This window comes from Amblyomma maculatum, chromosome 4 (genome assembly GCF_055883805.1).
Source record: "Amblyomma maculatum isolate TAMU_Amacu chromosome 4, ASM5588380v1, whole genome shotgun sequence".
Lineage (NCBI taxonomy): Eukaryota > Metazoa > Arthropoda > Arachnida > Ixodida > Ixodidae > Amblyomma > Amblyomma maculatum.
Window position 1 is genome coordinate 47,318,183 of NC_139347.1, and position 21,994 is coordinate 47,340,176.

General features: G+C 43.7%; 1 protein-coding gene across 1 annotated transcript in view; it reads left to right on the plus strand.

Moving 5' to 3' along the window:
* Nucleotides 1-12,325, plus strand: part of LOC146190933 (cytochrome P450 3A14-like) — a 36,051-nt gene extending 23,726 nt beyond the window's left edge. Inside the window, exons 11-14 of the mRNA XM_084599865.1 lie at nucleotides 2,185-2,276; nucleotides 9,679-9,819; nucleotides 10,485-10,647; nucleotides 12,143-12,325. Of these exons, the coding sequence (XP_084455991.1) occupies nucleotides 2,185-2,276; nucleotides 9,679-9,819; nucleotides 10,485-10,647; nucleotides 12,143-12,220 (474 nt within the window). The 3' untranslated portion in view covers nucleotides 12,221-12,325. The remainder of the gene's footprint in view (nucleotides 1-2,184; nucleotides 2,277-9,678; nucleotides 9,820-10,484; nucleotides 10,648-12,142) is intronic.
* Nucleotides 12,326-21,994: the final 9,669 nt, after the last annotated feature.

The following is a 21,994-nucleotide window of genomic DNA, read 5'->3' on the forward strand; positions in this document are numbered from 1 at the left end:
TTTCTTACGGTACTATTTTTGTTAAGGTTTTCATATATGTACTTAGTTCTAAAAGCAATGAGAGGGACGTCTCTCCTGTCTCTGCATGGGGTTTTTACGTGAAACTGCTTAATATTCGAAAATAAACACTTCAATTCGCTAAACAACTTTTTATCTAAGTGTAATGAACTCCATTATAATGCGCAATTTAAGGTAGCCAGCAAAACAAGTGAGCTTAGACACTGAGTTTCTTTTCAGGCTCCGAGTTTTAATATTTACTTATTTCTAATTTTCGAACGACAAAGATGCCAATTTGAAAGCTCAGTTGTTGTCTTTCCCACCCTGCATACTTTAAAATGGTGTCGCCTACATTTCTTGTGCACTAGGCACGGACGTCATTTGCATGCTTGACGATAGAGAAGTCAGCGGGATTGTGGCGACGAAACCAAGCGGAGCAACGCCATTTTATAAATATACAAAGCTGGAAATTAAGACCACCCTATCAACTTTAAAATGCTTTTTCCAGCTTTAGGTATTTTCAAACGCATTGGCGATTAAGAAAGATTTAAAACAGTGCTTAGCGTTGATGTCTGCAGCCTTCAGTTTTATTACTGTGTGTCCCAGGTATATGTATAGGAAGGATGCACTAATTCTGTAAAGTGGCGGCAATTTTGTGGCACACGAAGCACCGCGAACTGCTGTAGACATATCAAATCGCTTTGTCGTTATTTGTTTCGGATTGCACTGCTGGATGTGTGCTCTGCACCAAAATGTGGTGCCGGTGAGGTAACTTGAATACCTGCTATACCAGCTAGCCAAACTTTTAAAAAAACGAAGTATATATCAGGGTGAAATCAGCAGAGAGCGGTTGGAAGTCGCCTTGCCTAGTAAGAAGTATTTTTCGCTTCCTATGGGAAGTTAATTATGAATTATTAGGTAACATTTTAATTCTTGACTTCTAGAACAAAGTGCCCTATTGAAAGGCAGTGGGTCGTCTTGAAAGCCAGATGCATGCAGTGTTTCCATCAAGGCCCAATTTAAGCAGATTTTTTTAACAGACCTAGAAAAAAAGCTATTGTGCGACCATCCGCTGGCTCATTTCACTTGCAAAGTGTATGCGCAAGGTGTTATTTGGAAGAGCACTCCAGAGGGAAGCTCATTTTAGTATCTTGGACGCTTCTCGGGACCCTGCAGGGGCACAGCGTTCAAGTCGAAGATAGTCTTATTGTGTGAGTTATCATTTAAGCGTAATAAAAGCCAGTTTTCTGAAACGGAAGCTCGGTGTAAACATTTCAGTCAGGTGTTTTTCAAGGCGGTCTGCAATTTGCGCCTTAACATTTTATACCCGATTCCGATTGTCACATAAATAGCCTTCAACGACAGAAATGTTTCAGAAATGATAAAAAGCCTTCGCTGATATTGTATTTTGGGAAATGAAACGTTAGTGTAGACCAGGCCACGCGAGTATATAGAAAGTGCCAAGATATTTAAATCTTTAAGATGTATTTGACGAAGAGACACGCTAAAGCTTCGCCATCAGAAAAAAAAAGGTAAGGAAATTGAATATTTGTTTTTCTTGTTGAATGATTACCTAAATATATACCTTTGTCACGCACGACTGGGCGCCAAAGTTGTATGTACTATGCGCGGTTGGCTGCGGAATAAAACAAAACTAGAGGTGGCAAAAAATTAAGGGCATTTGTTATCTGCAGCTTTTTTTTTTTTTTTACTCGAACAAATCTACGCGCTTCATCTCTCCAAAATACCGAGCAAAGCCGTAGCCCTAGTTTCGTTTTTCGCCGTGTGTTGTTTCTTATTGCGCGTTTGAGACATATCACGGTAGTCAACACGCGCTAAGGCATGATACGACCGTTTTATAGCATCATCTTCGACTGTCACTGACTGTATTGTGCTCTTTTCAGCGTGCAATCATGAAGAAAAGACTACACAAAATCAAAGTCTGGAAACGGGAGTACTGTATCTGCAGCGTGCTTAGTATTTTGACGAGGTTATGCGCCTTGTATTGATGCGTTCTATGCTGTCTCGAACACAGATGTTGCGTCTACATGTAGATGGCATTGCAAAGCAGTCTTGCTTAGCTCCGCCTGCCGTCAACTGAAGTGTAATGGCGCAGCTCAGCAACAGACTGCTCCGTACGCATTAACTGCTGCTGCTTGAGACTGTTCGCTCTTTCTTCTTTTGTAGGGCTCACTTGATTATGAAACTGTCACGCGGAAACTGAAATACCTGGGTCAAGTTGTGAACGAGACGCTGCGGCTTTATTCTCCGGGACTGCTGTACGTGAGCATGATTTGAAAATCAGAAATTTGTCCCAAAGAATGGGATCCTACTGCAGCGTACTATCTGTTTTGCGGTATTGGTCGGCTCTTCACTGAAGCACGCGGGCACAGTTGAAGAAAGAATTCAAGTTTTAAGCAGCGAATCTTGCTTCTGCTATGTGTGGTCGCGGGCAAAGCCGGGTCTCTGAATCACTGTTATGGACAGGCAGGCACGCCTCGATCATGTCTCTGGCCTTCACGATATGAGAGCGACGAACCATTTAGGATGATCTTAGCTCCGCTCTTTAGGATATGGCACGACGCGTTAATGGCTCCCCTTTGCCGGGTCTTTTTGCTGATGCTGCTTCGTGTATGTGTACACTTTTCGTTATAAGCTCAATGACTATACTCAACATGAACCTAATACTAATTAGCATGCAGTAATAATCAGCCACATGATATGAAAGACCACCCGTCAGCCGTACGAACGTGGGAGTGGTCTTGGGAAGGGTACCTGATCCTAGAGTGCTGGATGTGATTCCCTTCTGATAATCCGATATCAAAAGATCAACCTAATGGAGTTGGAACTCCAACCATATGAACCATGTCACGTGGTCTCCTGACGTCAGACAACCTGACGACCGGTCAGTGCGTGGGCATGTAACCTGCCAGCTACCACATGCCAGAACCATATGCTCGTAAAAGCCACATGGGCAGAGATGATGCCTTGGAAGACCCCGTTCTCCAGAAAACATGACGTTGGCTTTGACGTTGTGAGCGAAAATTCACTGGCGGGCCTCTGGCAAGGGAGAACTTACCAGTGACATGATGGCCGTGCACTTACTGGTCGCCGGGGAATTCGTGGTTAGAGCATACGAAATGGTCCAATTGGCATCTCGTGCTGCAATCGAGATTTGTGTTGAGATCGGAATCTAACCTTCCAGGACCTTTCACTAGATACGCTGCTCCTAGGCCAAGCAGGCGCGTTCATACTGCCATGATTAAAAAGGGAATATATAATGGGTAACTTAAGGTTTCATACTCATAAGTATGTTTGATAATAGAGGAAGAAATAAAAACAATCGATAAGCAATTACAAATTGATAGACGTGAACGAGGATTGGCAATGGGAGCCAGCAAATGCAAGCCATTAACACGAGGCCATGTCCTAATTACTCTGAAAGGTGGAGCTTGATTCTCCAGCATTCTTTTGTTTGTGTTTGGCTTGCAGTACCGTGTTTAGCAGGAAGACAGAATATTAAACAAGAAACAGCAGAGAGAGAAAGGCAGATCAAATTTGAGACACGCATTATGAAAACAATGTGACACCTACTTCGAGAGTATTGCCAATGCTATGAAGTCGTTACGGTTAAAACTTTCTGATGACAGATAAAGCTTAAATTCTGGTGACAAGGCTCCTCTAAACCCAAGCTTCAAGCAACAATTCAAGAATGTCGTCGGTATAGGTGTCACGAACGAAGAATGCCATAAGTGGATGAACCCGCAATAAGACCTTGAAATTGTTACAGATAGGCGTCTCTACGTGGACATTCAACGGAACACGAAGCTTGATTTTACAGCTTTACATGGAATCACGAAAAAGCGAAATGTCAGAAAATGTAATAATTGCACAGCTCGTTATTTGTTTCGTTGAATTGAGGCAAAATCTAGTACTTGAACTGACAAGCATGGTGACGACAAAGCACACCGAGAAAAGCGCGCATTCTTGCATTTTTATTAGATAGCTAAAATGCAACGCATTTTCGCAAAATTTTTTCAAGTGTCAAAACAGCTCATCCACGTGCCGCTTTCCTGGCAGCATGTTCATTTTTTATTGAACCGATGTCACAAGAGACTGAGTGAACTTAGACATTCGGCTTTACGCCAGCTGTAAAAGAGACAGCTTAATTTGCACGAAGCTTTATACAGGGCAGCTATTAACTGAGCCAGACGGTTGTGAAATGTACAGTTTACCGAAGCGAAAGCAATTGGAAAAAAGAGAAGTATTGTGCACTATACCGCATTGCACGGGTACCCAAGCGCCGTTGAAATTTATTAGCCCTCCCGAATCCTTTGCAACTTGTGTAGAATCAAGCCTGAATTTCGATAGTGAAACTTGGATTTAAAAACGGCGAATGGAACTCGGTCGATATTGCTACGTTTTATGACAAGGGTATGAATCCATTACGTTGCGAAGAAGCGTCGCTAAGCGATAGCAGATTCAATTATTCAGGCGTATATAAAAAAAAAATCTTCCAGATATATTAGAATCCGTAGTTTTCCAGGCGATGATAATACTCTTACGGGAGAAATTTATAAACAACAATCTCTACTGAGACAGGCTTGTTGGCAGCTCCTTGTGCCCCTTCTGCGTCGTCGTCAACAGGAGGACCGCACTGGCTCTCAACCTGCATGCAACGCCAGATAACACTAGCTCCCCTGTAAATACAGTTAGCATTCCCTCTCTTCTCCATCTGCACTCTCCCACCCCCTCTCCTCTCAGCATACTCCTTGGTAAGAGATATTTATTTATTTATTTTACCCTCAGGATACAGAGTACATTACAATGTGGAACGGCTATTCACTTTAATGTAGAAGGTTAAAAAAAATTACAAGGGTTCAACGCTGCTGAACCAAATATTGAGCGAAAGCATTACCTGTGGGTGACGGAGCGTTCTTATTCTTCTTTTTTCCTTAGCCCACATATAAAGCCCCGCTTTAACCAGCCCGTATGAACGTGCCTTAGTGGCCTAAAGGGGTAACGTGAATTCCAGGGTCCTAACAGGCTGATTCTGACATAACATAACCGTCCCATGTGAAACGTGAGACCCAAGTTGGCAGCTCCTGCCAGCCACATATAAAGCCCCGCTTTTACCAAGTTGTATAAACATGCCTGACGTCAGTATCGCGTGAGCACGAGCTGCGCCTCCAGCGCGCCACGCCGACCGCTTTTGTGTCACGTAAGGTGTGACCTCATGCGCTGCGCCGTGGCTGCGACCGCGCTACGCCGACCGCTTGAGTTGGTAGTCCGGCTCTCACCCTAGTGTCACATGGGGTGTGACGTCACAGCGTCCCGTGGGTGCGGCCGCATCAAGCTGAAGGCTCGAAACCTAGAGTAATAATACTTTTGCAATTTAAGGTAAGGGGGTCAAGTACTCATCCCGGAGGAACTCCAGAACCAAGTGGTACATTAGAGTTATCAGCGGCATTAATGCTGACAAATTCAACACGAGCAAAGGAAATTATCGGATCCAATCAAGAAGTGCAGGATCAATGATCAGCACACTTAGTTTATGTAATAGCAATGAGCTCAATAAAACGCTCTGCTGGGCAATTTGGTTCATAGTAGAAAATATTGGCAGTGGCTTAGCTTGGTTAAGCCTGGTAATCGTGAAAGCAATAGCTATGGCTACGCTTATGTTCAGCTGGTGGTTATGGTGCTTGTGGTTATGCTTATGGTTATGCAGTGATTCACTCTGGCCACGGCATATGGTTCAACTATTGTTTATTGCGGGGTGGTACCTGGTTATTCTATGTATAACTAGTAGCGAGGCAAGGAGTGCCGTGGCTGCAACGATATACTTAGTTGTAAGTGAGGTTAAGGCAGAATGTACAACTGCCGCTCCGGCACCGGCTGCAACGGCATCCTTTACGCCAGCAGAAATGAAAGCATCCCTGGAGACTGCATTGGTTCCACCTGCCGCTAGGCCACCTTCTATAGTATCCAACGTTGCACCCCCTACAGTAGCTGCGGCTGCAGCCCCATAATTCTTCTTAGCTTTAGGAGCATTGGCACAACTGCAGCTCCGCGGTTGGTAGCTACCGCCTCGCGAGCCGACGGCGCGAGTTGGGGTTCCTGTTTTTGCCGCAGATGGGATGACGTCACCCCGGCTGTAGCGCTCCCTCACGGAGGGAGCGGGAGTTAGGCTGCGGCTGGTAGTTACCGCTTCGCGAGCCGACGGCGCGAGTTGGGGCCCCTGTTTTTGCGGCAGATGGGATGACGTCACTCCGGCTGTAGCGCTCCCTCACAGAGGGAGCGGTAGTTAGGCCGCGATTGGTAGCTACCGCCTCGCGAGTTGACGGTGCGAGTTGGGGCTCCTGTTTTTGCGCAGCTGTGCTTGGTGGTGCGCCAAAGTTTACGCTAAAGGTCAATGATAGCTACCGCCTCGCTACAAGAAGGGCTGAAAAGTGAAAGTATATTGCTTTCGCAATAAAAGGAATACTTTCAGCGCGAAGCAATTGAGGAAGGAATAGAGCGCTACTCTTAACTAAATTTTATTGGCAGAAGATAGTCACTTTATACACTGCTTTCAAGAACAGGAGCTGCACACATGCCGAACACTGCGTACATTCCTAAGTCCCTTCAACTCCTGAGGCCTGATTCGCCTAGGGACGTTACACCCCATAAACCATAATTTAACGTACGTAGCATGATCGAATGATCAAAAGTGTTTGTGTGGCAGTGAGTGACGTAAACATTGTGCTGGTGATCAACAAATGGCAAACTGTTCGTTGGAGCTGATATGAAGTGGCTGACGGGACGAAGTATTTATTTTTTTACTTTGCTGCGTGCTTTTTTTTTGTTTGGTCCGGTGAACTTCAAGACAGACAAAATTTACTGAGAAGGGGGGGGGGGGGGGGGGATTGAGGGTTCTCGAGTCCCCAGGAAAACGACCACGCGGCGATGCACCAGTGGGCAGAAAAGGGGTGCGCCAAATTAGGGGCTACAAAATCTAGTCTATAGGGTGAATACGACCGTAATTATCTTAGCCTGAGGCGGGTCTTTTTCACATCGGTGGATCAGGATATACCGGCGAAGATATCGTACAAAGAGATTAATATTTGTATTTTACGTCGTTTCCGTTGCGAAAGAAGCAGTAAGGGCCAGTGCAATGCGGGAGAAGCTCACACAAGCCAACTCGACGGAATGGGAGCCAGAAAGGCAAGCGATTCGGGAGCGTATGGTGCATATAATGGTAGCGATTCGGCACGTTTGGGACTCTCAGGAGACAGGTATCCTGTTACGAACGATCTGGTGGCTAGCATAAACGTGAGTGGTGGCGTCATGGCTGTAAGTACCAGTGACGATGACGGCCAGTGGTGAGGTGTCGAAGGGAAGTAATGGATGTCCCCAAAGAAAAAAAAAAGACAATGTCTAGCGGTATCATGATGAGAAGAGCTGTAGGAACAAGTCACAAATGACAGTGTAACATGCCAATTCTGGTAATCGTAGGATGCATTTATGAACGTCATTTCTCTGAGCAATCGTTTCAAATGTTCCGTGATGTTATTGGTCTAAAAATGATAGGTGGCGGTGAGTTTGTCGCGGAGGGAGTGCGAAAGAGGCTGGGTGTAAGGCTCAAGCAAAGCCACGAGAAAACAGATTTGTTCTAATGGCGACGGGTTGCGTGTGTCCTTTACTGGAAAGCGGAGGTCTTTTATTTCTGGTGTTAATCGAGCTCTCATGCGGCCCATATAACTGTGGTTGGAGCGGTAGAGATCCGGCCAATAAAAATTCGGGCGCAAGCTGTCGTATTCGCCAGCGACGCAATGTGACCGTTGCCGTTTGAGCACAACAGAAGTGTTCCAGGATGGTGGGGAGCAAATGCTGGGTAATCACTAGTGAGAGCTTAACGCCATCGAGTTGCGTATTGATGCGGTATAATGCATTTTCGTGGAGTACGCAAAAAGCAAGGAAAAATTCGAGTGGTTGGCGTTGAGAGAAGGTCAATAAGGAAATGCAGCCAAGAATACAAGCGCTGTTTGTCACCAGTGCAGTTAAAGACCGATAAAGATAAGACGTGTGCAGCGGTGTCACAGAGAGAAGAGCAAGGGGAATCGACGGGACGACTGAATAAGTTGCCTGCCTCTTGTCGAACCCGGTCGGATTTGCAGACGACGGAAAATGCAAAATGTGTGTTGCTGCAATTGGAACACCAGAAACACTGTCATTCTGTGATGGAGTAACTTTGTTTTGCCATGGATAGCAGGCGGCTCGCGCAACCAGTCACCCATGTGTTGACCAAGGATATAGCTCAATGAGATCGACAATCGCATGTGTGCGGAGTTGAGCAGCGGCACAATAGTTCAGACAGGTGAAGGCGGATTCTGTGGCGAGAACGACAGTAAGTCCATTTATAGCACATTAAACTAGATAACAATATTATCTACGTCCTAGAAACAAACTAGAAATCCACAATAATGCTGACAAAGTAGAAAATCGTTACCGAGATCATTTTACTAAGCCTGTATTCGCATTTTGGAGCAGGACCATACACGAACTTTCAAATTCTTATTAAGTGACACGTTTAGTGAACATATAGAAGCAATGAAGTATTTTCTGCTGTCATCGAAATCAGGCGTGCAATGCACATACACGGACGGGGAAGAACAACTTTGGCTTAAGGTCGCTTTACTACACCGCGGGATGGCGATGATTAAGTATATATGTTCCCAACTAGAGCTTAAAACGCCCATTTTAAAGTCATGCAACATTGTCTTTGTCTTGTGCACACTGTCGGGGTGGTGCAGTGGCAGGGCACTCGACTACTGTTCTCGAGGATGTGGGATCGAATCTCGGCCTCGCTGGCCGCTTTTCCTTGGTGGCGAAAAGCTAGACGCCCTTGTGCTGTGCCAAATCAGCGCACGTTAAAGAACCCCAGGTGGTAGAAAATTTCGGAGCCCTCCACTATGGCGTCTCTCATAGCCTTAGTCACTTTGGTACGTTAAAGCCCATAAACTAAAGCAATCTTCGTCATGTGCGTGAATGTCGGCAGATTGTAAGGAAGACAAGTTCGAACCCTTAAGATTTCATTTCAAAATTAAATAACCGCAATAGCTTCTGTAAATTAAGTTTCTAAACGTTGCAGGAATAAGGACATGAAGTTCGATTTTTTTTTTGTAATTTGTACACTAAAACGAGCTTTGGTTTGCATAAATTTTACTCAGAGGTTTAATTATAGTATACAACGAAAACGTGAAGCGAGATGTTAGACAAGCGAAACACTGGTGTCAGGTGGAAGAAAACTCACCGATTATCAAAGATGGGTTCTACGTTTACTTCGCGTTGAGCGCATTTTGTCTTTTTCTTAATTCGTAATTATCGAATATATATATCTGTGTGTTTGAAAAGCAGCATGCTCTTTTGCTAGCTTGTCTGAGTTTCTGTTTCAGACTAATATAGCGGTGTGACTGACTGCTTCGTAACCTACAGAACCGTATCTTATGTTCACAACAATCTAACTTAGATTCACCAGCGACAGGTGATTGAAGCAATGATACTTGATTGTTCTCACGCAGCTGTGACATTTTGGGCTATGCAAAATTTGTATGCGCACAAGACTGGAGAGTCTGTGGTATGCAACATCCTGTGGATGCTGAGATTGCAAAAAATAATGCTACGCTGCGTTGACTGATGCAGGTTTGTAACAAGACAAGCCAAGGAAGGCTTCGAGTTCAACGGCATAAAATTCAAAGCTGGGACCAACTTTATGGTGTCCCAGTACCATATTCAAAGAGACCCACGTTTCTGGTACGATGCCGATGAGTTCATTCCGGAAAGGTGCGTTTAGGAAAGAAACCAATGCATGTGTCCTTAGCATTGTTGCCAAGGCTGAAGGGCACAAATGATTCTTTTTGTATTTCAACTTCTATATGAAATGACAGAAGCACTTTTATTTTCGCCTTTCGAAGAACATGGAAAGCGTAATCGAAGGAACTAAATGTGTATCAATGCTTTATGCATTATAAAAATTGCAATTTGTTTGCAGACACTCTAGATGTTCTGGTAACCTAATTCTCACTGAACCATAGGGAAGGTAGATTTACCAAATGTAAACAAATAATTCATTTCTGCTGTATCGTTTTTGCATATTTTTTATCTCCGACTGCTAGCATTGTCATAGCAACGTAAAATGAAAAATTCAAAAGGTAAAGTTGTGAGTTCACTTCCCCTTCCACATTAAAATTGTCTTTTAAGATACATCGTTAGTAAACGCACTTCCCTATTCTGTTTGTAGCATAACAGGTAGAGGAAGAGGATGAATGTTCTACACAGTTACGTTTTGCAGGACTACTCGGGGAGCTGCTTCGATTTACCATATAAAAAAAAATCTCCGTTACAGCAGTCGAATGTTATACGAAGAATAAAAAAGAGGAAAAATATTATTAATGAACATGTTTCTTTGCAAATGGTAGTAATTATGACACCGGACTCTACGACTGCAGATTCGCACCGGAAAATGATGCTTTCCTGAAGAAGACTGCCAATACGCCGTTTGGAATAGGACCTCGAAACTGCGTGGGCAGGAGGCTGGCGCTGCTGAATCTGAAGTACACTACAGCCAGAATATTAGAGAAGTACCGCCTGGAGCTCGGCAAGTCTCAGATGGTGAGTGCGGACATCGCAGAAGAGGCAGAAAGATTACATGAAGTGAGAATTATGTTCGAAGGGCTACCTAAAAGTAAGAATCGACAGCATCAGAGACACGGGAGCTCCAGTTTTGCTCGTATCACTTGATCTACCAGGGAAGAGAAAACGGAGAAATAAAAGCGAGTGTGTTAGCCCGTTGAAAGTTGGGCTGGCTGGCGCATTCATAAAGAGGGATGAACGGACCAGTGATAAAGAGCGAGAGAGAGAAAGAGAGAGGAAGAAGTGGCGTAGGAAGTTCATGACCGAAATTTGATGCCTATTTTGATGGCGTAAACGGCTGAAACAAAGAAAAAAAAAGACCAAATTAATAATAGCTTTTATGGGCCGCTCGGGTGTGAAGATTGAGATCTACCATCGTGTCTATGAACGGTCAATAGGGAACATTTAACGTTAAAACACTGAAGAGAATGGATTAAGCTTTCTCCGAACGTGATTTCGCCGCGCACGGCAACGTACCATAGTACTGAGCAGTACTGTGTGTAGGTATGGGTGATAGTGGTCGTTCTCTAAAGGATGACTACTTGACAGCAATGCAATATGCATTTATCTGGATTTCTTGTTCCCAGAACAACTTTTTTGGTTACGTGATTATGCAACTTGCTGGAAAAGAAGTTTGTTTTTATCTGAATATTACTTTATCTAATAGGTAGTTTATTTTTTTTTAAGTTATGGTGAAAATTCAAGTTCTTCACAAGAGACGATTCATGTCCCGATTAAATACGATATAAGGGGTTCGCCGCAGCGAATTTTCTCTATATTTCACTTCGCCTCTTTTCATGTCCATATATAGATGCCCAAAGAGATATATGTACCCCTCTTCTTAGCCTATTGCAATCTTTCGCTTTATTGAAGACGAACCAACTCCAGCAAAGGCCACAATGTTGGTGAATGCTGTGGGTCAGGGGACTGCTCTATTAAGATAAACCGTTGGTGGCATTCCCATAAGCGTTGTTTAAGTCTCATAAAAGTTTTATTGTCTTACCGGTTGTTGGCACTCTGCGTTTACTTAGGAAATCATTCTATGCTTTTGTGTCTGGCATTGCGACGTCATCGCAACATAATATCTATCGAAAACACGGTATTTCCCCGCTGCACGTTTTGTAATAACTTCATTTTAAAAGTCTTGCTGAAGTGGCACACCCACATATGAGTCTTGATTCCTACAGACTTCACAATTTTCTTTGGCGGAAATAGGCTTTTAAAGGTCCCCAGTGTGTCATCAAGAGCCTCCCGTGATTACATGCACACCTTTTTTATTAAAAGTTATAGTACAGTTACCAAGCTCCCCCAAAGAGTGCCCATATAAGAGGACACAGTTAGCGATAACCGGATGATAAAAGTTGCAACATTTTCCTGCGAGTGGCATCATGCAGGGAAGTGTATTGACAATATATCGCAGCTAAGCCTACAGTTTTGTTTTTTTGCTCGATGGGAATGAATTAATTTCTTTCAGGGTTCAATGGAAATCAGCGCATATGGCGTGGTATCAGCTCCTGCCAGAGGCCCCTGGGTGGTACTCCGTCGAGTATGAGAAGTTCTATATGCTGACACAATGGGTGAATAAAACATGCAGGTGGCCTATTGCACTGATGCGGAGGAAGTGCAGAAGTAGTCGCCCTTTTCAATTCAACCTTCATATCAGTGCCGATTGAATTAACTAAAAAGTACTGAGACCTTTATTCCACATTATGATCTCTGGCTGTTCTTTAGGTTTCCTTATTTACTTCTGGCCTCATTGACTTGCTTCTTTTTGTTTCCTTCTCTATTTTTTCTTTTCCTTAATAAATTATTTCCTTTCTATCATTTTTGCTTTTCCTTCTATTTTTTTGTCTTCTCGTGTGCCTTATCGTTAATTACTTTCATTACTAATCACTTTCGTCCGAAAAATTATTTTGGAAAAGTCACTTTTATCGCCAATCACTTTTCAGCCATAACATTTTTCACTGGTACTTCTATTAGTGATAATTTAAAGATTTCACCTCAACCATTTGCTCCCATTACTTTCATTACTAATCACTTTCGTCCGAAAAATTATTTTGGAAAAGTCACTTTTATCGCCAATCACTTTTCAGCCATAACATTTTTCACTGGTACTTCTATTAGTGATAATTTAAAGATTTCACCTCGACCATTTGCTCCCATTCTTCTCTGGTTAAACCTGCAGTTTTTGCCAGCGGCGTCCGCCTGTGGGCATGTAGCATTTCCCACAGAATCTTGGCTGCTCAAGGCGGTACTATCTTCTGTGCATCTGTCGCACCACACCGCGTGCTATGCGGGCTTTACTATCTGCAGAGCGCTAATACTCTTCTCACCAACTTAAGGTACGATCATCCCGCGTGTCTGCCTCTGTCCTTCTTTTTTCTTTTCTTGAAACAGCACCTCCCGAACAGCTGGTTACTTCATGACTTGTGTCAGCTTCCGGCTACTACCTAGACACAAACTCGTTATGCAATAGCTTTGCTGTGTTCACACTTTCATATGTTTTGCCTTACACCGAAGGCTCGAGGCACCGCTTTAGCTTCTGGGAACGCTGAAGAGGTCAAGAGGTCATGACAAGCGTGCGCGTCATAGAAGCTTGAAAAGAATGAAAGTTTTTGCCAGCATGGGCATAGGAATGCATTCGCATTAAATAATGCGCCAGGCATGAATTCCAGTCGAACTACGGAGACTTGTAAATCACGTGTGGCCTAATAGCCCGTTAATGAAGCAGCTTCATCGAAAGTTTTTGTAGTTTCTGGCTATGAAATTAATGTAGCAATGTGGCCTTGCATTCTAGCCTCTGGAATATGTAGCATCAGCTACAGAACCTCGTTTAAGAAGTGAAAGAATATGTCCTTTTTTAAATAATTTAAATAAAGTAATTGCAGTTGGAATTGAATTCTTTGCCACCTGCAGCTATTGACAGGTGGCAAATGGAAGAAAAGAAAACTCCCTCACCCCTTCTGCTGGAAAGAAGAGGGATGAAGTAACTGTGACTGCCATGGGAAGAACTCAGAGGGTGACTACCGTGATAGATGAGGCTCTGTCGTGATTAGAGGAAGGCGCAACCTAAGTAAATTCGCCGCCTTGCGTGGCATGAAGAAATGAGCGTTTGTAAGAAATATGGGTGGTTAAAAAGATGAATTCAGCCAGCAACAGCTTTCGCTAATTGAAGCGGTGATTGAAAGGCGTCGTCCGAGGGGCAGGGGGAAGGAAGCTTTCCTGTGTAAATTTGAAAGCAAAATTACACGTCTACTAAACTTTTCTGCGTTAAGCCAGTGTAATTTTTGTGCGTGTGATCCCGTAAAACATTTGTTAGGAGCTGGAAAGCCCTTCTGGTCCCAGTAGCGTAACCGAGAGTGACGTTGGTTTCTTGCCCCAGCGACATGAAGCAGCGGTATCAGCATCAGCGTGCAGAAAGAATAAGGTGGCTTCACCTCCGCCTCAAAATATGTGCGTGCACATGAAGTAGCTCATCTTCATATTTCAGAACAATCGAAGCCGGATTCCTTGCGCGACGAGAATACGCAGTAAGTCCGCAGAACTCCTGAGTGCGACTTTGGCAGCAGTGCAGAGTGAATTAACACATTTGCCTAATGCAAATCGTCACTGTGCAGCCCAATACTGGGCTACACAGTACTTCTTAACCTACACAGTATCGCAGCTGTACGATAGCTGGCTGCACATTAACGCAGCTGTCCTTTTTATGCCACGTGGCATAAAAAGGACTGCTGCGTGCATTGCAAGATGCGAATAAGTTTATGGCGAAAGCTTTCCTTGGCTCATCAGTGGCGTGCGCAGAAAGTGACTCTCCGCAGAATGCGTGACCGAAACCCTGAACCAAAGTCAATCCAACTCAATTCACATGCCAAGCGAAAAAAGACAAAATAACGAATCATTACATGGCTATAATACCTTAATGACACTTGCATAATGACTAGCCACGTTAGTCATAGTCCGAATACAATTGATTGCCAACCATTCATTCCAGAATCCACATAACAAGTCAATGCCAAATCCAGTCATAATTAATTGGCATAATATCTTAGTAATCACCATCATTAGCCGGACTATACCCGCCGCAGGGCGGAGGCCTTCCCCATATTCCTTCATTTAAACCAGTTCTGTGCTAGCTGCATCCACTTGACCCTTGGGAACTTCTTAAAATCATCCGCCCAGATACCTCTCTACTGTCCCTGCTACGCTTCCCTTCCCTCAAAGTCCAATTTTCTTCTCTTCGCGCTACATATCCTGCCCATGCTTATTTCTTCTTCTTGACTTCCACTAGAATGTCATTAAGAGGAAATGTTTCACTGAGCCACTCTGCATGCTTCCTATCTCTTAACGTTACATTTAACATTTTTCGTTCCATTGCCCTCTGTGTTGACCTCGATTTAAATAGAACCATTTTGTTAGTCTCAAAGTTTCTGCCCCATAGTTGAGTACAGGAAAAATGTAACTGTTATATGCTTTCTTCTTGAGTGATACTGGTAAGCTGCTAGTCATAATCTGCGAGTGCTTGCCACATACGCTCCATACCAATCTTATTCTTGTAGTTATTTACCTTTCATTGTACGGATCTGCAGTTACTACCTGTCCTAAGTGGACATATTTACCTACCACTTCCAGAACTTTGCTACCTTGTCACCTTGTCACTTTGCTATCGACCTTGTCACCATCATGTGACAATATCAATCTTTAGGCCTACCTTTCTGCTTCTGCTGTCCAGGTCATAATTCATTCGTTGCAGCTGCTCCCTTGAGTTACTTAGCAAGGAAATGTCATCAGCGAATGCTAGATGACTGAGATATTCTACACCAATCCTTATCCCTAAGTGTTCCCATTATAAGCCCCTAAATACTTCCTCTATAAGCAAGCTGTGAATAGTACTGAGGAGAGCATGCCTCCTTTCTAACACCTTCCTTTATGAGAATTTTTTTACTTTATTTAATCAAAACTATGGTTGCTATGCAGCCGATTAGCCGCTGTAGATATCTTCCAGTATTTTCACATACTACTCGTCAACAGCCTGATTTCACAATATGCCTGCATGATTGCCGAAGTTTCTACGGAGTCAAATGCTTTGTCGTAATCAACGAATACTAAGTATTTATCACTTGGTTAATGGTATGGGTAACATCGATAGTAGAATACCCTTCCCGAAATCCTGCTTGATATTTTGGTTGATTGAAGTCTAAAGTTGTCCTGATTATTTTAGCGAATACATTCGTAAATGCCTGATCCTAACAGATAGTAAGCTGGTTGCTTTGTAATTTTTCAAGTTCTTAGCGTCGAGTTTCTTAGGAATTAAGATAGGGCTAGCGTTCCTCCTTTATTACGGTACCGTCAATTACACCAGATATTGCGTATACAAGGTGGCCAGTTTGTCTAGCTCGAAATCCCCCCCCCCCCCCCCCTTCAGTTGATGCCAAGGACACCATCGATCACTGACGCAGACGCCGCGTGTCTATAGAAGCAGGAAGAAAATGCGCGGCAGCAGTGTGCTGTGCATAGCAAAAATAGATGCTGCTATTGTGCTTAATTGTCTTGAAATTTCTCATTCATGTAGTCATGCAATCATGTGTCATGTAATTTAAAATGGACATGGGCAGGACATGTAGTGTGAAGAGAAGATAACCGATGGTCACTTAGGGTAACAAACAGGATTTCAAGAAAACGAAAGCGTAGCAGGGGAGGCAGAAAGTTAGGTGGGCGGATGAGGTTAAGAAGTTCGCAGTGGTCAAGTGGATGGTGTTAGCACATAACCGGGTTAGTTGGAGAAATATGGGAGAGGCCTTCGCCCTGCAGTGGGTATAGTCAGGCTGATGATGATGATGATGAATCTCTCATTCATGCCTTTTGATAAAGCTGTGAGTAAGCTGGGTTGCAAAAGAAAAAAAATACACGCGAAGAAGAAAAGAATATCAAATCAAAACATACGCACTAAAAGTTTCAATGCACTGAAAATAATCTTGTTTACATTAGGAGCACAGGTTACTCAAGCAGATTAGTGGAATAACATAGCAATGATAGTGACGTAAAAAAGGATGCTGCGAAAACAAACGCCATGGTGAAGTATTCGTAGCAACTTCAAGCACAAGATAAATGGCATAATGCCAAATCAGGACGACGAAAGAGGGCCTTTGTGAAGAGAGCAGCTACAGCCGTTCATCATTACCGAAACCATCAAATCTCCGACAAGGCCGTCAGCATTATCTGAAATGCCAAGCGACATCGCATAGTAGGCAAAACAGCAAATAACCTACTCCGTAGGCTGAAGTGGAACCGACAATAAAGCAGTCAGAGGCTAGCAAGCGATTATCACGAGCCATTAAAAGCAATTACCTGTGCCATTTACGTTACGCATTATGATGATTGCTGTCCTTTCGACAATGCCTGTTGCGCATGCGCAAAACAAGGCCACGAAAAGAAGGGTGAAGCAAAAGAAACTTAAATGACCTTCTGGCGCCGCGACAGTTGTCTACCTCAAACGGATAAACAATCTGACGCGCCATTGTTTATGAACGAAAAGAACAGTGCAATAACCATAAGTATACCTCGCGCAGATCGCTCTGTTTGGTGTTCGCTGCTTCGTTTGTCTTTTTCTGTTAAATGAGCGTCTGATAAAATTTCTTGATAAAGGCTTCATGTTTTTTAATGCACATGCAGTCACGCCCATTGGAAACTGAAGTGCAGCATAGGAAAAAGCGGAATATCATAAAAGTGAAGCGAACAAAGGCAGGTGCTTCACCACTTCATACTGACGCTGTTTCAACCGTTTTTGCATGCTTATTGTTTCTGTAACAAGAACATTTCGTCAACATGCTTACAAATCCGCCAGAGTTGTTGCTGGCATCACAAAAGACGGCACTTGATCAGTCAAGAATTGGGGACTGAGAGTTTTTCAGATTTATACTTACGTCACGAAGAAGAACGTATTGACGGGGTAGTGAAAGTAAAACACACAGGTGAAGCACTGAAATTAAAAGAAATACAGAGGTTTAACGTGATTAAACTTTGCATGACATGCAAGAGCTCTAGTTTGTTGCCGTTTATCTCGGTAGATGGTAGATCTAGATGACGTTTTTGTTGTTTTCTCGATTGTTGTATTTAAAGCCGCTTGGCGCGGCGTATCTCAGCCTCCGACCAATTTCACGAAGGACCAGATCTGCAGTCCGTTTCAAAGCAGACTGAATTCCTCTTGTTATACGACACTGCCGACAGCTCGGACTTGTTTAATGCGAGCAAACACAATCGGAAAGGAACTTAGGGCAAGGGGTGGCAGAAAACGCCGACCGATGAGCGCCCTACTATACAATATACCGAAGCAGGCTCACGAGAAGGGCCGTGATGCATGCTGAAATTTTCTTAGAAGCGACATAGATACAAAACACAAGTTTACCCGAGCTGTATGAACGTTAAACTAAATTAAACAAACACCGCAACAACAGAGTCAAGAGAGAAGACGAGACCAGCGCTGACTAAAAACTGAACATTTTATTGTAAAGAACACAAATATGTAACCAAAAGCCCGCATGAGCAGTACTAATAGCACCGAACCTGATGCCGAATCTTAACGATCAAGATGCTGCAGTTCACAGTCATGAACAAGAACAGATGGGGTGCTAACGCATATGTCGCGGTTGTTTTTGTGAATGTTTAATGCCTCGCCGATTTCCCTGGTTAGTTTGTCGCGGTGCATGTACAAAATCTTGGTATCTTTCAAGAGCGGACTACTTGGTTCTGCGTTAGAATTAGGAGGGTTACGGCGGCGTTCTATGTAGTACAAGGACAAGTTAGAGGAAAGGGCCCCATTCAAAAAAGTATTGTGCTCACGTATGCGGGTATTCACGCACCTTCCCGTCTGGCCTATATATATTTTTCCACGCGTGAAGAGAACATCATACACCACGCCTGCGGCACAAGGAACAAACTTCATATCATGATTTATCCGGCATGCCTTCTTTGCTTTTTCTCTTTCTTGTCTTCGTTTTTTTCTTCCTTGGATATCCTATCCACCATGGCACAAATTTTGCCTAGCTTATTAGGGGCCGAAAAGAGTACATCTACACCATATCTGCGGCCTACCTGTTTTAAACGATGGGATAACTGGTGAAGGGGCCCCAAGACAGCGATTTTCTTTTTCTCTTTACTTGGAAGTTCGGGGGCTTCATGCCTACGGGATAATTTTACCTTTTTTTATTATCTTATTGCATGCTAGTATTATGGCTTCATCTGGAAATCCTGCTTCCCAGAGCTTGTGAGCTTGATGGTTGAAACTCTGACCGACAGCATGCGCACACGACTTATCAATCGCAGACCCTAGGCAAGAAACAGTTATGCCACTTTTGACTATCTTGGAATGCTCAGAACGGTAACTGAGCAAGGGCTTTTTCGAGTCTGTATACACAATTGCGGTCCTACTGTAAAACCAATTTTATATCAAGGAATTGCAGCTCGTTGGTGTCCGGAGTTTCATAGGTGAAGTTTAAGCCTTCTCCGCAATCCTGAAAAACCCATAAAATCTCATCTAACTGTACCTGAAGGCCACCGTGGTCAACAAGCACCAATAATTCATCTACATACGTAAATATCTGTTTTGTTCGGGTGCCCAATTTATCTTTAATAGTCTTGTTAACGTAACTAAGAAATATATTACTCTAAACAGCAAGTACGTTTGACCCAATACATACCCCCGATATTTGAGTACACCCCTGCCCTGCCATTCAACAACAGTAGCTGTAAGATAAAGGACAGCAGCTCTAAAAAGGCTCTCACAGAGATTCCGCTTATTGAAAGAGTCCTTATTTATTGGTAACCTTTTTATGCAATCGCTGATACACCGCAGAAGTATATCATGTGGGAGAGAATAAAACAAGTCCTGCACTTCAATGCTAAACAGATTACACAAACCTGGGTTCTGGCACTTAAAATACAAAACGACTGTCAAAGATTTACACACCGTAAACGGGTCATCTATTGCCAATGAACACAGGTTCCTTTGCAGAAAACTTGACACCTGATGTTGCCAGGTAGCGCATTCGGTAACAATAGAGTGGAACAGACTATCCAACTTGGGTTTTTTTTTGCTGTAAAAAGAATATGAATCCAGACACTCCCTTTCTGAACTCTTAACCGAGGAGGGAAGGCTTTCTAAATTCATTTTCCCTAGTAAACGGAAAGCTTCGCGCCTTTGCCTTTTCACACTCCTAAGCACAGGTTTAAAATTTTTTGTGATCGCTTTCCAGGCCTTCTTATTAAACAGTTTTTCTGCTAACACAACAAAAAATCTTTCCTTATATGAAACCATTACACACAGCTTTTCAGACTTTATAAAATTAACCAACGGAAATAGGGTCCACTTCATCATAGAGCCGCCTTCACTCTTCTTCATAGCCTCGAGACATTGAACAACACACCTATGCCGCTCCTCTTGCTGAAAGTGGCCCGAGATGGACCTACCAAGAGACAGCTTTTCCTCCTTTTGCAGCGTCGGCCGGGCACAAAACCTAGGCCCTCACTTGAGCACGTCTTGGAACCTTTCTGGCACTCGTTGATCGCCCAACACCACCAGCTGGCCTTCGAAACCAGGAGGTTTTTTCTTGCTGGCAACCAAGGGCACGAAAAGAGCCCAAAAAATTTCGTGTGTCAATCCGCCTGATCGCACCCCTCACGGAAACGCCGCACATGGTGCTTATCCTGGCCGCATGCAACGCAGAGCCAGTCCTAGAAGAAACAATGTTGTCGCCACCACTCCAAAGCCATAATCCGGCACATTATGCGGCTGTGGCCTTTTGATGGAAGCAAAGGACCACACAACACCTGAACCTCGGCCGGACAAAGAGCACGTCTTGCGTGCCAGGAGGTTATGTGTGCTTTAAAGGCACACAGTGCCATCAGCGATGCCAATGCGCCCTGGTTGTTAATAGAGCGGCATTAACACACAGAACAGAGCTCAATGTACAAGAAATGAACTAGAGCAAAACGGCGAGTTGAGCGAGTTGGTACATTATTAAACAAAGAAAAAACAACGCAGTAACGGAGACAAGAGAGAAGACGGGACCAGCGTTGACTAGCAGCTGGATATTTTATTAAAGAACAAGAATATATATTCTATTTACAACCGTCCTGTCACCTCTTCTCTCGTGATCGCCTTTTTTGTGCACATACCTTGCCATCCACCAAAGCACGCACGCACATACACAAACGAGCGCCTAATAGGTGGAGCGAGTGCCGACGCTCTTCGCACTCTTTCCACGTGAGCAGCTTGCTCGTTGTCCACGCTGTGCGCGTACTTCTCCGGAGGTGGCAGCGTCGAGATGCTGGCGACAGCGGTGCTACTCGCCTTGTGCGTATGCCTCATCACAGCGCTTTTCATGTGAGTAATGAAAGACGGTGGCTCCCGCCCTTGGCTACAACGAGGGGAAGTCAGGCCATATGGAGGCTGCTCAGGAGCTCAGACACTAGCGAAATGAGCGCCGGCAAAGGCGTCGACAACATTATATGCCATAAAATAGCGTTTGCCAGTGTCACCTACATTTAGCGATAGTTGCAAAAAAGTATTTTCTCGTTCCCTCAATGAAATACTAACCCGAAGCAGCACTGAGGTATGACGATATCCTTGTTCCTTTTTTTTCAGCTGTTATTGCAAACTCATCGCTTTTTACTTCTCGATATAAATTGAATTGCGAGATTAAAATCGCTGTTAGATTTTACAGTGACATCATAATGATCTGTTTGTTTGGACGCCCTTAATCCAGTATATACAGCCTTTATTGACTGCCCTGGAGAAGACTTCTTCGTGGTAAAATTTGCTTGCATGGGTTAGATTTGTTGTCGATCTTCCGGCTTATAATTGCAAATCTTGTGCCCGAAACCTAGATTTTAAATTCGAACGCCTTTTTGCTGTTTAATTAGAACTCAGGATCCAGATCGATTATGCTCGGAAGTGCGTCGTAGTTACATGATCGTCCGTTCAAAATGATATCTGGGCTTTCTAGTCAATGACGTGCAATGACAAAACACACCTAATATCATGCAGTTTGTTTCTTAAAACACTTTGTATTTTTAATGATTTGTACTAATTTTCTAGTCATCTCGTCACCGAATGTCGATTTTTGTTCAGAGCACCTTGTTTTGTCGTTAGTAATCCGTAGTAAATTTATCTGAGCCAACCGCAGTTGTTCTCAAGCTGCCGTGCTTGTGTTATATACACCGTGTTCCTCTTTTCAGGCTATACATTAAGGCTAACTACCTATACGCAACAAATCATACATTTCAAGGCAACCTTTCATCCGAGGCTACGAACTTACATCTGCAATCTTTC